Here is a 16,758-nt window from a genome sequence, read left to right as displayed (position 1 = left end):
CTACAGACGTTTCAGGACACAGACATAAATAGGCACATACACACATATGAATGTTTGTTTAAAAAAAGACTTAGTATAGGTGTGAATGGACCATGCTCTGGGGAACACGGAGCGGGTCTTACTTGAGAATTGCTGCCCTGCTATTATCCACCTTCCACCTTCTCAGAGCCAACCCTCCCCTAAGAATGAGTAAGCAGCTGCCAATTCCCGCCTGGCTGCTGTGTAACATACCCCTTCACGGCTGCTTTCAGCAGATTGTTGACGGTTTTGTAATCTTCGTTCAATTGGTTCTTCAGCCGCAGCACACGACAGCGTTCTACAACACAGTCCTTACAAAGGGCTTTCACTAAACGCAAGAAAGACATCAAAAATAAACTTCATTCTCCCACACTTCCTATGAAACTGTTTCCAGTACTGAACAAAATAAACAAGAATTTTAGATCTAAACCAAAAATTTTTATCCCCCTAAGACCTGGTTTCTCTGTATAACAGCCATGGCTGGCCTGAAACTCATTTTGTAAACCAAGCTTGCCTCTGCCTCCTGAGTGATGGGATTAAAGGCATGTGTTACCATACCTGGAAAACCCTTTTCTTTTCTTTCTTTTTTTTTTTTTTTCTCTTTTCTTTTTGAGACAAGGCTTCTCTGTGTAATACCCCTGCCTGTCCTGGAACTCCCTCTGTAGACTAGGATGGCCTCAAACTCAGAGATAGGCTTGTGTCTGCCTCCCGAGTGCTAGGAATAAAGGTGTGTGCCGCCGCCACCCGACTAAAGCCAATATTTTTACAGTACAATCTTTATATATCCTGATTTTGTTGATTTAGATACCCATACATTAAGTTTTCTATATAACAAAGACAGAATGTTTACCAACTACAGTAAACAATAGCATAAAGCACAATTTATCATAAGGCTGAGTTCATCAAATGATCTCCCTGGAGGGAGGGTCAACATACCTGACAATAAATAATACATATAATGGTCTTCATGTGAACATGACATTACGAACAAAGTTATTGAAGGGATGAGAATAGAGGACATGACACAAGTACATAGCTGCTCTAGAAATCACATGCAATGCTATTCTTTTCTGTTTAAATTTCATTTATTATTACTGTGGGTATAGAATGTATGTTCGCATGCATGTGCCACAGTAAACATCTGAGGACCACATGGAGTTGGTTTTCTTACATCACAGGGTCCTAGGAATCACTCAGGTAAACCGGCTTGTGCCAAGTGCTTCCACCTGCTGAGCCATCCCACTGGTCCTGAAATGGGATACTTTGAAAGAGCTCTCAGGAGCTGGAGATGGCTCAATAGTTAAGAGCACTTGTTCCTGCAAAGACACGGGTTCAAGCCCCAACACTCACATGGTGGCTCACATTCATAACTCCATTCCCAGAGAATTTGATGCCTTCTTCACACCAGGGATACACATGGTATAGACATAAATAAATGAAGCCAAACACTCATAAAAAGGAGATTTAGCCGGGAAGTACTATGTGCACACCTTTAGGCAAGCAGACACAACTGGATCTCTGAGTCCAAAGTCAACCTCGTCTACAAAGTGGGTTCCAGGACAGCCAGGGCAACAAAGTCTGTCTGAACCCCACCTCTCAATCCATCCCCAAAAAAAAAAAAAAATAGAGCTCCCCACTGCATACGTTTATTAAATCTGAATGATGAGTACTTTAGAATGCAAAATCCTGTGTATACAGAAAGGCCTAAAGCATGTAATTAAATGCTGTGTATTACCAAAAATAGTACTTCAGGAAAGGGGAACTGGAGGTCATGCAATTCCCTTAGCCTCATTAGCAATTAGAAAGGGACCCATGTTGCCAGTTGCTCATTAAAAAGAAAACCAACCAGTTGTGGTTGCTGAAGGAAGCAGAGGCCAGCCTGGGCTACCCACTTGCAGGGCAGTAGTGGCTCATGCCTTTAATCCCCGCACTAGGAAGGCAGAGTCTCTGAGTTTGAGGCCAGACTGGACTGAGTGAAAAAAGAAAAACATGGGCCATGTAATGCAGACATACATACTAACAAAACACCCAGACATAGACACACTAATAAAAATTTAAAAATAGAAGTTAAAGGGGTTGTTGGGGGGCAAAGGAGGATGAGAAGGAGAGGGAACTGGGATTGATATGTAAAATAAGATTGTTTCTAAATTAAATAATTTAAAAATAAATTAACCCATACTTTATAATCTTTAAAGAAAAAAAAAAGTAAAAAAATTACTTCAGAAAAGGTAGCCAGAACTATGAACAGATTAGCTATTTGTGGCTATATACCACTGTGCATTCAAGAGAGAACTAAGCAGATTTAGATCCCAAACCCACACAAAGACGACTGGGATGAATCAAACAAAGGCTCAAGGCTTTTAAGATTATTGTATGAGCTGGCAAACAACTGTAGATGATTCTCTTTAAAGGGAACCTATGGTCTGCACTCGTCAGTTGCCTAGCTTCACTCCTGCTCTACTTGGCCAACTTCACCTTGCAAGGTGTAGGAATACTCGGGCTAACAATTTACTTCATGCTGTCACCCAGTCTTTTTCTCAAAGATCAGACCTCCAGGCCTTACTCTCTCTTGTGTACGTGGAGACTCACCAGTTAGTCTTGGACCTCCTCCATATCGGCTATAGAAAATATCAGCCGCATATTCCGATATTCTCTTCATAATTGATATTTTATCTGGATGAAGCTTGTCATGGGAACATAGGCAAGCATGATTATCAATAGGTTTTGTGGGTGTTGATTCATCCAACCACTTTTGTAGCCATTCAAGGGAGACAAACTCATAGGGTTCTGAGAAAAAAGGAATGGGAAGAAACTATGTATTTTTACAGTTTTTGACCAAGTGATACAAGCCATTGTCCTCAAAAGACAGCGCAAACTTTGTCCGAAAGACAGCAGGATCAGAAGAATCACTGGGAGGTGTCTGATGTGTGACTACGAATCCCAGTTAGCTAGCACTCCTGTGAGCTCGTGCTGTGCATGGAAAACACATCTGCACAGAGCTCTATGGGATCGGCGGGTATTATTAGCCACATTCTACAAGAGGCATCCACAGAGAAAAGTGCCTTGCTTGAGAGCACAGCAGAGCTTCCATGAGAACACCTGTGTGCTGGATGGAAAATCGTCACCTCATCCCTTACTCTGCACAAGAATGTGATATACATCTGAAGATTAAAATGAGAAGCTAGGATTGAGCACTGAGTTACAAATTAACCTATTTAGCTACAATCACTCTTTACAAGCTCATGTCAACAATCAACTTTCCTAACTCCAAGACAAGGCTGGTGTTAAGAAAAAGTGTTTATGACTCCCCTAAAATCTGTGTCATTGTCTATTCATTTCATTGTTATTTATGTCAAGAAAATGATGTATTTGAAGTCAGTTCTAGAATAGGGTACACTAGAACAGAAATATTAATTTGCAAATTCAAAAATTAAGAACACCAGACATTTCAAAATGAATTTTAATTTGGGGAAAGGGAGTCCCAGATTTCCCCAAAAGGCAAAATTAAAAATAAAGGGACAGCTTTGATTACTTACAAAGATCTCCAGTGAGTCCCAGCATAAAACATAGGAGAAAACACACAGAGGTTGAATTCATGTATTTGTACCGTGTGCTACTTCTGGCAAGATCTGAGGGGCAGACACTTTAATGCAAAGCTCACTTTGACCAGTTTCACACTCCGCAGAGCCACACATCCAGAAAGCTAACTCCCACTTAATTTTAGTGTAAAACATTTCACTATTTTTGACAAAAAAAAAAAAAAAAAAAAAAAAATTGGAAGTGTTAGATCCACTTCTGTGCAGAAACTGGACAGCAAAGGGCAGGGCTAAGCAGTTGCAGGGGGATATGGCAACTGCCAGTTGAGACCAAAGTCTAATCCAGGTTCTGCCTTGAGAAACTCAACGTGAGCAAGTCACTTAAACTCTCTATGCTTCAGATCTTTAATTTGCAAAATGAAGGTAATAATACCTGCCGTCTACCTACCTCACAGAGATGTTGCTGAGTGTAAAAGATAAGATATGTGAAGCATTTTGAGCTTTTTGGAAGAAAAGAGATATAGAAAAGTTAATTATACATCCAAACAATATATATAAGAGGAGACCATAAGACACGGAACAGGTAAAATGATAGTGGCATCCTACAAGATATGAGCATGGCAAGGGCAGGGGTATAGTTCAACGGTAGACTACTTTCCTAACATGAGTGAAGCACTGGGCTGAATCCCCAGAACCACCAGTAAATAAATGAAAAACAAAACAGTAATACATACATGCTTTTAGTGAGGCACACCACTCAGAGGTAGAGAGACTGCCTTAAAGGTGCGCTGTCCTTGTTCAATCCCCAGTGCTAGTATTATCCCATACCCTGAAATCATACCATAGCCAATTATATTCAAAACACCTCCCTCATTATGTGCTGGAGTATGGGGGCTGAGGGGATGGCTCCAAGGTTAAGAGCACTGACTACTCTTTCAGAGGTCCTCAGTTCAATTCCCAGCAGCCACATGGTAGCTCACAACCATCTACATACCAAAATACTGTATACATAATAAATAAATCTTTAAAAAAAAAAAAAAGGGGGGGTGTGGGGGTGACCAATATCTGAGGGAAAGAAAAAGGCTCCAAGTATCTACTTACTCCCGACACAAAGTCAAAGTAAAATTTTGACTAAGTTTAAGTTTTCAAAAGGTTGGGGGAGGGTGTCTGACACCTGTTCTCATTTAAGGAATAATTCCCCAGGTGCTGTTTTTCCAGCATCCAGTAAGAGATGAACAGAGGACAACACCTGCTGCTGAACAAATAAACCAAAAGAACCTAACTATTGATGCTGGGACTGGTGGCTCCCATCTGTATGTAATTCCAGTACTCAAGGGACTGAAGCAGGAGAATCACCCATGTATGAGGCCTATGGGCTACAGTAAGCTCCAAATCAGCTTGAGCTAAGGTTAAGACCTTGTCCCAAAGGAAAAGAGGACTCTAACCACTATAAGGAAGAAGTCCTAGGATAATAAAAAGATACTCAATGAGTATGTACTGGAATTCAAAGGCAGATGGGTCAAAGTTAACCTGTCCTGTCGCTACTAGAATTCCACTGAAAACTTCCCAATGAAGTTGGCTGTTTAAGTTTTTAAATGATTATGGATTAATGTAAGTGCTAGGGGGCACTTATATAGACTTTACAGTTAGCAGAGACTGTAGTCACAATTCTGACATACCACCCCACTCATCGTCATCAACACACTCCCAGCTTTTACTTTGGGGAAGCCTTAGCTGTGGTGACAGCTCTTTCAATGTCTGGGACTAAACACAATGTCGATGCTCCTGTAATCCCAGTACAAGGAGGCTGAGGAAGGAGGACTGCCATGAATTTGAGGCCACCCTGGGCTACTGAGTAAGGCCATCTAGAAAAAAGTCAAGTATTGTGAGTGAGTTTATAGTGAGGTTCAAAAAAAAAAAAAAAGAAAAAGAAACTGGATTTTGAGTACAACAAAATTAAGAGTCCAACAGCATAAAAAAATATAACTGTTTATCTAGAATTCAAGCACCTTCAAGGTTAAATAACAGTAGCCAAAAGGATGTTGTCTTTTCTGTGACTTGAATTTTTAGGGCCAGGTGGCCTTACAAAAGAATGCCCACAAGGCAATAGAAAACAATGATCATTTTAGAATAAGAAATTTCCAATAGGTAAGGCTCCTGGCTGGTCCAGGTATATAAGACATCATGGCACCACAGAGTGAGTGGTTCACGATCCAGGGCCTCTCCAGAGAGAGACAAGCATGTGTCTGGAACTTGCTACATAGACCAGGCTGGCCTATATCTCACAGGGATCCAACAAGAATTCAACAACCTCCGCCTCCCCTGGCGCTGGGATTAAAGGCAAGCACCGCCACACTTAGCGGTAAAATATCCTTTAAAATAATTTTATTACAAAATGTCTGTGCATGGCTGGCACGCAAGCATGCAAAGGTCAGAGAAGAGCCAGTAGAAGTGGGTTCTCTCCAACCATGTGTGTCCTGGGAGTCAAACTCTGGTCATCAGGCTTGACCACAGTAAAACAAGTCTTAAAAGTTCATGAACATGGAGCGCTGACCTAGGATCTATCATTCAGTTAACAGACTCCCACATCAAAAAGAAAGTGACAAAGAGAATTACTTGGGCTGCTCTGTGTCTAGTTACTGCCAGTTTACACGGTGATTTCAGAATGTTTAAGCTGGCCTCTAGGAGGAGAAAAAGGGTTTTTCATAAACACTTTCACAACATTTAAAGATTAAAGCACAAAGCAAAACCCCCAGGCATTCAATGGCAATAGTGTTGTCCTGGAATATCTCACAGACCAGCTCCAGCAGGCAACCTTTGGTACAGCTCCTTCACCTCCTCGTGTTTCGCTTTGCCTTTGTCCACACTCTGCCTGCGCATCTCGGCCATTTCAACACACCACTCCTCAAACTTGGAATTATCCCGATCTACCAGCTCTTGAAGAAAGGCTACCCAAAAAAAGAAACATAAAAACCATCCTTTATCCTCTTTTCCTAAGATAAAGATTACAGTGATATGCACATTATCATCTAGAGAGGAAGGAATGGAAACCTTTACAGATGAAATAGAAGGTGTAATGTAGCCAGGTGATCCCCACCCAGACTGCCCAGAAGCATCAAATGGCTCTATGCTATAGTACATGGCACATGCTAGGTGGGCCAGCTTCTTTTACTCCACCAACTTTAACAGAATAAAACCAAATGCCAATCTAGGTTACCTTTTAACATTATTGAAAATTGCTCTTGCTTTTTTGGGGGGGTTGGAGTAATAGAAGAGTCCTAAGGCTCAGTTATTCCAAAAACTCAGTAACTGTTAATTTGTGACCAGCACTTACTTGCATATTAACATTTAACATACTGAACAAATCTGTCACACTATGAGCAATCAGGTGGTGGTCATTAATTAAACTAGGAATATAGAATTGTACACTTCCAGAAGCAATTCAGAAAAAATGATTACCTGGGACTTGAATCACTGTGTGGTTCTTTTCCTGGGTTTGCAGTCTATAAACCAACATGTATGCATTTCGAGAACAGTGAGTTCCTTTCCCACACTTGGGTTTACGGGTTTGAGATTTAGAAGGCTCTGCTGGGATAAAGAAATTAAAAGAAAACTTAACTAGATAGTCCATACTTTAGGGATTTGGGGAGTAAAAAATTACTTATAGGACTCATTGAATAAAAAGCTCACAGCACAAACGTACTTGCAATCTCAGTACTCAGGCAATGGAGATAGGCAGATCCCTTGGTTTTGCAAGTCCTTAAGCAATAAACTCCTGTCTCAGAAAAAACGAGATGGATGGTACCTGAGGGACCCAAGATTGACTTCTGCATACACCCAAGAACAAGTATATGTGCACACAGACAATTATCAACTGGCTCAACAGTTAAGGCACTGGCTGCTCTTACAGAGGGTTAGAGCTAACAGTTCTCAGCACCCAAGTGGTGGAACAAAACCATTAACTCTGCTTCCAGCTCTGCCACTCTTCTAGCATCTAAGGTGATCGATCAGTCAGACAACCTCTTCAGGCACTAGAAGCCTGTGGTACACTTATAGATAGGTAAAAACAAAAACAAAACAAAACACCTCACACACTAAAAATAAAAACCCTTAAAAAAATATTCCTAGGGGCTAGAGTAATAGCTCAGCAGTAGGACAAGGGTTTAATCCCCGGCACCCACATGGTGGTGGCTCACACCCACCTATAACCCCAGTCCCAGGGGGTTCAATGCCCTGTTACCACTCAGGGGCACCACTATATGCCCATAGTGCACAAACATATATGCAGACAAAATATTCATACACAAAATACTACAATTTTTAAAAATATGTCTACAGTATACACTGGTAGATCTAAAACATTGAAATGTGTACAAATGTAGTGGTTCCTTAGATAGAAATTCTTTTGACCTCGTTTATTCTGTGCATCTATATGTGCATGAGCACAAGCAACACTGGGAGAAGTCAGGACACTTTTGGGAATCTTCTACCACATGAGTTCCAGGGATCGAACTCAGGCAATGAATGAGGCTTGCCTGCAGGCATATTTACTAACCGAGCCACCAACTCAATGGCTCAGATTCAAAGATATGTAACATAGAAAACTGCCCATTCTTGTTTGTCACACCCCCTTTATGTTTTGAGGCAGAGTCTCACACTACTGCCAAGTTTGGTCTCAAACTTGTGGCCCTTCTGACTCACTTGTAGCCCTGCTGGAATAAGAGGTATACGTCACCATGTCTGATTTCAACACACCATTTTTTTAAAGACGAAAATATGTACCCTGAGAACAAACCTAGAGGAGTAGGTCCTATTCACTGCATATGGGATATATAACCACACTCAGGGGCTGTTCTGGGAAACCAAACAAAAGCCGGAAGCCAACTTGATCTACACAGTTCAGTTCCAGGTCAGCCAGGAAAAACAAATAGTACCACCACATGTGACTTGAGTGTCTTGCCATCTCCCCCTCTCACCCCCCATTTTTAAGTCAGGCTCTCACTCTATATAGTGTCAGCAGGCCTAGAATTTGCTAGTTAGGCCAGGCTGTCCTCATCCCACAGAGTACTAGGGTTAAAAGTGTGTGCCATCTTGCCTGACCCTAAATGTTAGTCTTAATTATAAAAAATTAATCCAAAGCTGGGTGATTAGATAGAGCCTATTTTCATCATAACAGTTAGTGAAACTTTGACATGGGGCTTTCTTTTAACAGTGAGAGATTCAAGACAATCTAAGCTACAGGAGGCCCTATCTTGATACACCACCCCACACCACCCACATGATAAAATTAGATAAAAGAAAAATTCAAGTACATGCAAAGTTATAACATCAGAATTTGGAGGGCTAAGGTAAGGGTTGTCACATGTTTGAGGGTAACCTGGGTCGCATAATAAAGTATCATATGACTGCAGTTGCCCATTTATTCCCAGCACTGGGGAGACAAAGGCAGATTGTAAATAATCTAAGGTTTGTATTGAGAAAAGGAGAATAAAATAAAGTTGATCTAAACAATGCTCACATCAAAGACACTGTAGGGAAAGTTGAGAACGTTAAGGGTCACCTCAGTAATATTGGAGCTCAAATCTAGCTTGGATGTGAAATACCCACCACAGACCTGTTTTGAAATGCTTATTCCCCAGCTGGTGGCAGGACCTGGAGGCACAGGTGTGGAGTTTAGGTTGGGGGCCTGGCTGGTAAAAATAATGTAGCTGGAGCCAGCCTCATAACTGTGCACTCTCTATTGTAATGTTTGCCTTCAGCAGAAACCACATACCTGCCAGCGAGAGCTAAGCTGCTCACCCAGATCTTCCCTGCCATCAAGGTCCACAATGCCCCAGCTTTCCACACTCCAGCTTTCTATGTCAGGTACTGCGACACTGACAAGCAAAGTAACAAGTACAGTCTATAAATGGAATGTGACTTAGAGACTAAAATCCAGCAAGGCCTAAGTGCCAGTGCTTCTCCTCTACCAGCTACCCTGGCAACTCGGCTGTGAGCCAAGTGTGATGATACACATATGTAATCCCATCAGTCTCAAGATGGGGAAACCGTGAGGAAGGAGGGAATGCTACTGGGTGGTGCAGTGAAGGAGCTCACCGGCTCCCATCAGACCTGGCCCCTCACTGGGGAACAAAGCTAAAGCTGATTATGACAGCTGAGGTGATAAGAGCTGTCATGAGACCATGCCTCTCAGAACTCAGTGTATCTGCCAGTTATTAACTTCTCAACTCTGTCAGAAGATGACACACCTTCCTCTAGGAACCAATAACCATCCTTCCCTGCCCAAGGAATAAACCCTGTAACTGAAAACAAACCTGTCACCTTCATGTTTTCCTGGCAAAGCCATCGGAGGCAAAATATGTTTGGTTTTTCTTGAAGCAGGAACTGCTAAGAAAGACGTCTAGTGGTGTGAAATACCCTCAATAACCATGAACAATCTTGGGCCATGACAGCATCAAGCATTTCCAGGAAGAAAAAACAAAATTTAAGCCAGGCATGGTGGTGCACACTTTTAATTCAGTACTCGGGGAGCAGAAGCAAGCAGATTTGAGTTCAAGGTCAGCTGGTCTCCATATTGAGTTCCAGGACAGCCAGAGCTACATAGTGAGACCCTGTCTCAAAACAACACCAACCACAACAACAAAATTTATATTTTAAAAGGGCACTCACAACTTAAAGGTTTTACCTAGATCTTCCTCAATCCCTAGTTGTAATTTCTTCCCTTCCATCTTCTCTATGTCCTCATCGTTGAACTTATACCATTCTCCAGACTGAGGATCTTTCACATGGGCAATGTAGTGGCCAGAATAAGCACTCACTCCTCTGTGGATGAGGACTGCGCTGAGTTCATACACAAAGGACCCACCTGCAAGGAAAAAAGGGCTTAAGAATAACTTTCAATCATTGCATATCTTCTAGCTTGAGCATAAACTGATATCACTATAGTTCTTTATGCATCTGACAGAATATAAAATGTGACAACTAACAGCTGGGCATAGTGGCTGCACCCCTATGACCCAGCATCATGGAGACTGCGTGAGGTAAGAGGTCAACAAGTTCAAGGCTATTGTGGGCTATGCACAGCTGAACTACTCAAATAGGCAAAGAGTAACCTAAGATAAAAGATGTTTATAAAATATAGGTGACTTTTTCTTTTTACAGTATTGGCAACTGAAACAAGAAAAGCTGAAGCAGGAGGATTACCACAAATTGGAGAACAGTGTGTGCTATTTACTTCATTCCATATGTCAAAACAACCAAAACACAAAATAGGTTAAAAAAGCCAAGATCTCCCCATATAGTTTTGTCTGGCCTGGAACTCAGCTTTTAGACCAGGCCTCTGCTTCCTGAGTTCTGGGATAAAAGGTGTGTATCTCCATTCCCAGCTCAATAAAATCTTCTAATGTTTGGAAAAAGTAGCTGAGTGTAGTAGTATATGTCTCTCTCTCTCTCTCTCTCTCTCTTTTTTTTCCCCCTGTTTTTTTTGAGACAGAGTTTCTCTGTGTAGTTTTGAAGCCTATCCTGGCACTCATTCTGTAGACCAGGCTGGCCTTCAACTCACAGAGATCTGCCTGCCTCTGCTTCCTGACTGCTGCATGCACCACCACCACCCAGCCTAGTATATGTCTTTAATTGGATCACTGGGAAGGCAGAGGCAAGAGGACCTCTATAAATTTCAAACTAGCCTGATCTACATAGAGTTCTGAGATAGGACTACACAAACATATATGAATTACAATAAAATTTACAACAAAAAAATAACCAAAACGAATCTTAAAAACAGTTCTAGCACCCACGGGGGGGGGGGGGGGGCTGAAACGCGTTTGCCTTCGTCATGGCTGGACAGACTGCTCAGTTGTTAAAAGCACACTGTTCTTGCAGAGGACCAAGTTCAGTTCTCAGTGAACAAGTCAGGCAGGCAGTTCACAGGCTGCAGCTCCAGGGGGAAATGTCTCTGGCCTCATCAGACACCTGTACTCAAGTGTACATTACACACACACCATATCACAAATACATGATTTAAAAAAAAAAAAAAACCCTAAACCTTCCTGATAAGCTAGACTCCATGAAAATTTCAACAAGAGTTCATACCTTAGAAAATCAATTTCTAAAGCCATGTGGGTCTTGTATTTTGAATTGGAGTGGCACATATCTATAACCACAGTATCTGGGAAGATAGCAACAGGAAGTCTGTTCTGAGTTCAAGGACAGCCTAAACTACACAGTAAGAAAGACCGTTTACTACTAATCATTTTCTGGATATGGTCCTGGGATGAGTGACAGTTCTAAGGAACATAATTTCAGCCAATAGCTACACCATCTATCACAGAAACATCTCTATAACTGAGAACTAAGAAAGAAAAAAAAAAAACTGAACACATTAAGACTTTCACCTCAGTAATAAGAAATAAACTACTGCTGGGTGGTGGTAGTGCTTTTTAAAGGTGGATCTCCATGAGTTCAAGGCCAGTCTGGTCTACAGAGCCATTTCCAGGACAGCCAGAGCTACACAGAGAGACCCTATCTCAAAAATAACAAAAAAAAAAAAAACAAAAACAAAAAATAAAATAATAATAAAATAAACAACCAGGCCGGGCGTTGGTGGCATACGCCTTTAATTCCAGCACTTAGGAGGCAGAGGCAGATGGATCTCTGCAAGTTCAAGGGCAGCCTGGTCTACAGTTAGTTCCAGGACAGCCTCCAAAGCCACAGAGAAATAAACAAACAAAGCAACAAGGCAGTGGTGCCTAACACCTTTAATTCCAGCACTCGGGAGGCAGAGAGTTCTCTATCAGTTTGAGACCAGCAGCCCAGTCTACTGAGGACAGCCAAGGTACACAGAGAAGAAACACTATCTCAAAAAAACAAAAATAAAAAAATTTTAAAAATACAAAACAGTAAATACATTTAGCCAGGCTGTGACTGGCATATACCTTTAATCCCAGCACTTGGGAGGCAGAAGCAGGTTGTCCCCAAACCTTATATAATGATGACATTTAACTAGGCAAGTGTCCCAGAAATAAGCCTAAGGGTCTCATGGAAGAAGCTGCATTTGTCCCACTCTTAGAAAATCCCTTTACAGATTGTTTTTGATAAGCAAAAGCCAGCATGTCCAAGATACCAGGCACTGTTCCCTGAAGAAACTAAGCTTGCAACCTTAGAGAAACAAGGAGCTTGAAAATGCACATGAAGCACAGAACTGCAAAAAGGGATGTAAGACAGGGTAAGGAAATGTATGTGTAGGAAAGCAGAGGTGTCACTAGTTAGGAAGGAAAGGAAGCAGCTGGAGCAGAGAGCAGGATATGGGGGAGGGCAATGGGGGAGGGCAGTGGGGGAGGGGAGCGGCAGAGAAAAATGACAAAGGTAAATAACCCATTAATTTACATCCTACCCAAAATAGTTAATTTAAAAAGGGAGGGGCTGTGTGACAGTAAGTCTGAATTGGAAGAGTAAGTCAGTAATCATATCAAGCATAAACAGACTAGCCAATCCAGATAAAGCTCATGATGTTCAAGTCCACTGCTTTGCATCTGGAAACTACTGAGAGACTCCTGGGAAGGTGTTTTCTCCAGCCACCTGCCCCACCCAAAGCAACAACACAAAAGGTTAATTATGTGTTAATTTGCCTGGCATTCCCCCAGAGGGCAAAAAGAGTAAACCCAAATATCAAGTTTGGGGAAATGTGAGTTTGTCTAAAATGCTTAATGGGGGGGAAGGGGGGTGAAGTCACCTTTAATCCCAGCACTCAGGAAGCAGAGACAGGTGGAGCTCTGAGTTTAAACCCTGGTGTGTGTGTGTGTGTGTGTGTGTGTGAGAGAGAGAGAGAGAGAGAGAGAGAGAGAGAGAGAGAGAACAAGGAAAAAAGGGATGATGAGCACACAGCAGGCTTCAGGTTGCTGGAGTGGTTTCTCTTTTGGGTGGTTCATGTGGATGTTCTCTTTCATGATGGTTGCAGAACCACACATTTCTACTGCGAAATTTTACCAATATGTTATATATTTGGCAATTTAAAAAAGAGATTAACAGGATCCAGTGGGACAGGTAAAATTTAAGTGTGATTACTCTATAAATGAAAAAGAGCATCTTGTCAAAAGAGCTGCTGTCTCTGCAAGGCCTAAAACAAGGATTCAAGGAACACTGCAGTTGTACGCGTGGAGAGCAAGTCATGGGTTCGTCTCAAGCTAACAGTCAAAGCTTGATAAAAACAGTACCTTTGTGCTCTACATAAGGCTCCATATCCAGACTCTCCGAGAAGCCGATATAGGCATTGAGCTTCTTCTTGTGTCCAGTTTGTCTGCGAAGAAGTGGACAGACAGTAACTACAGTCAGCCTAACAGGAACATGTACACATGCTGCCAACTCCTTGACAAGCCCCCACAGCAGCTAAATTCCATCTAGTAATCGAGTACACAAGGACAAAGGCTGATCCCCTCTGTAAACAGAACTCACTCCAGCAACACAGACCATGTCCCCAGGCGCAGAGCCGCCTTATTTTAATTACAAGATGAAATATGCATTTCCATGGAGGGGAGATTTTATTTGAAATATATGATCATTCAGAATATCAAGGAAAATTGGTTGGATACTTACACTTTTCAATTTAAAAGCTAAAAAAGTAATAGTATTTACAAGCATAGATTCTCTTTATATCTCCAGCTCTCATATATATACAACTGATCTCTTTAAGATCTTTTTTTTTGGGGTGGGGGGAGCTTCCAGACAGGGTTTCTCTGTGTAGCCCTGAGGGTTCTGAACTTGCTTTGTAGACCAGGCTGACCTAGAACTCACAGAGATCCACCTGCCTCTGCTTCCCATGTGCTGCTGGGATTAAAGGTGTGATCCACCAATGCCCAGCTTCTCTCTTTAAGATTCTTACCTTAAAAAGATAAGAAATACATTTGGAAGAACCAACAGCTCCACGTGAGTCATCATACCACCATCTTTTATGCTTGCTGCTCATATAACACTCACCTGTCAAACACAAAACGCATCAGCTGCAAGTTCAGAGTGCAAGGGAGGCTTAGGAGTCGAATTTTCCTTGTAGCATTCTGCTTGCTTTGACAATTTTCACAGAAATATCGATTGTCTCCTTCTAATTTTTCTTCCTGATCAAGAATAAAAACAGACCAGTTTGGACAGATGTAAGGAAAAGAAGCAATGAAAGTTCTGGTGTAAAACACAATTCTGTTAGTTAGCAGCTCCCATCCAACTGAGGGTGCCCACTCCTCCTCCCTCATGGGCAGCTCTGTAGGCAGCTTCCTTGGCCAGCTGCTCCTTCTCCCTAATGAATTCATACTTCAGAATCCCAGGACTACGAGTCTGGCCCTACTCCTTTGCCCCTCCTTGCATGCTTTATAAAATCCTCATATCTCCCCTTCAAGTAAAACATGTTTAATACCAACCTTTGTGTATGTGTGTGCTATGGATTAAACCCAAGGCAGTCAACATATTAAACAAGCTCTTTGCCACAGAACTATCCATAGGGCCTAACTTTGTTTGCAAGGTCTCATGCAACACAGAATAGCCTTTACCTGAAATAGCTCAGGCTGGTTTTGAACTCCTGATTCTTCTTTCCACTTCCAGCATTCAGCTCTATCCTCACTTCACAAGAAATTCCTCTCCCAACTCTGCCCTTCTCCATCTTCTCCCATCTTAGAAATGACAACATTCTTCCAACTTATCAGGCCACAAACCTTAAAATCCCTTGACTTTCACCTTCAAACTCATTAAGTTTGACTGACTATATACTTTGAAGATAGAAAGCAAACTAGCCAGTGCTACTAACCATGTCTTCAGTTAACCAATGGTCCTGGCAGCCCTACATCCTGTCTGCCCAAGCCCCAACCTTCAGCCTCTTCTCTATAAATACAGCACCCATAGTCATCCTCGTAAACACTGTGTAGCCCCCCGAATCACAACTATGATGGCCCTAGAGACTCATTTGATATAAAAGTCACAATTCACACCAGGCCTCTCTGTTGTGGCCATCATCTCTTTGCAGCTATTTGTTTTGTCGCTCTTCCTTTGCTCAAGCACTATGTTACATACACCTGTCCACAGGTGAACTCCCACCACAGGTCTGCCCCAGTATTTCAAGTGCCCAGAAACACCATTTTCCTGCTTCTGTAACCATTTCATTTCAAATTGCAGCCAGCCCCAGCCTGCGTTCTCCTCCTCCACAGCATACACAGTGGTTGACCACTACACATTTTACTATTTATTTATTTATTTATTTAATGAGGCCCTGGCAGCAATGCTACTATATGACAACCTCTACTAACTCTAATTTTGTCTGTTTTGGCCAATACTATCAGTCCAATGTCGCCATGGTGCTTAATACATCAAAGTAAACGCTCAGGAAGTCTTTAAATGGATAAACTCAGGCATGAATAATGGCTTAAGGCCATTGTATACAAAACAGAGAACATACACATGGCACTATTTTAAGATAGGAAGCTGTGTACTCTAAGCTCATCTATCACAATGTCTACCTACTCAAGCCTGACAACGAAGCCTTCCTCACAGGGAAGGAAAAGGAACCACCTCTATGTCTGTAGAACTCAGAACACACAAAAAGCAGAAACATGGAGGGCTATGTTCCCACTTAATGCATTCTATTACATGATAAATAGTTAGCTTTATGGTAACAAAGACCAGATTTCCTTAAATACTGTACTACCTGTAACCACACACACATAATTATACAACAATGAGCTAGCAAAACCCTAAAATTAGTTAAGATGCAGGCTGCTTTGGCAGTTTCTAGTTCCTTTTGGACCTTATAAAAGCAGGTATTTCTTATATGAAGAAGTCTCCAATAACGGATGTACCCATGAATCAAAATGGCATCCAAAATAGCACATAACCACCAGTGATGATCAGAAGCCATGTATGCTGAGATTTGAGTACCTTCAGGAATTCCGAGATACAATCTGTTAACTGCTTGTGGCCTTGAATGTTTAACTCCAATTCATAGAACTTCGATAAAAGCTTAGACTCTCGGCCACACTGATTGCAGCTGCAATGTAAAAAACAACACAATTAAAGTCAGGGTGAGTAGAGCAGCTAACTCCATGTCACTATAACACATCCAAGACAGAAAGAAAGGAGGGATGCTTATAACCTTCACTGTTTTGTTACAGAAACTGTAGCATGTGAATCACAGGTAGATAAGGATAAAAGCTGGCTAGGGAATTGGTCACTT

General features: G+C 41.8%; 1 protein-coding gene across 7 annotated transcripts in view; it reads right to left on the bottom strand.

The window, feature by feature from the left end:
- Positions 1-16,758, bottom strand: part of Usp48 (ubiquitin specific peptidase 48) — a 70,021-nt gene that overhangs the window by 35,267 nt on the left and 17,996 nt on the right. For 4 of the 7 annotated variants that reach the window (XR_007833625.1, XM_051173732.1, XM_051173728.1 and 1 more), the window contains exons 7-14: positions 16,464-16,572; positions 14,526-14,659; positions 13,766-13,848; positions 10,240-10,419; positions 7,014-7,142; positions 6,353-6,502; positions 2,608-2,805; positions 232-346 (exon numbers count right to left, since the gene is read on the bottom strand). Coding sequence is in view for 6 of the 7 variants with exons in the window: in XM_051173732.1 (XP_051029689.1) it covers positions 232-346; positions 2,608-2,805; positions 6,353-6,502; positions 7,014-7,142; positions 10,240-10,419; positions 13,766-13,848; positions 14,526-14,659; positions 16,464-16,572 (1,098 nt within the window). In the remaining variant the exon portion in view is untranslated. The remainder of the gene's footprint in view (positions 1-231; positions 347-2,607; positions 2,806-6,352; positions 6,503-7,013; positions 7,143-10,239; positions 10,420-13,765; positions 13,849-14,525; positions 14,660-16,463; positions 16,573-16,758) is intronic. The other 3 variants (XM_051173727.1, XM_051173729.1, XM_051173733.1) reach the window with 2 other exon arrangements.

The sequence above is a fragment of the Phodopus roborovskii genome, unplaced genomic scaffold, assembly GCF_943737965.1.
Source record: "Phodopus roborovskii unplaced genomic scaffold, PHOROB, whole genome shotgun sequence".
NCBI classification, from domain to species: Eukaryota; Metazoa; Chordata; class Mammalia; order Rodentia; family Cricetidae; genus Phodopus; species Phodopus roborovskii.
The sequence above is the reverse complement of the archived record's forward strand: the minus strand, read 5'-3'. Positions and strand labels throughout refer to the sequence as shown.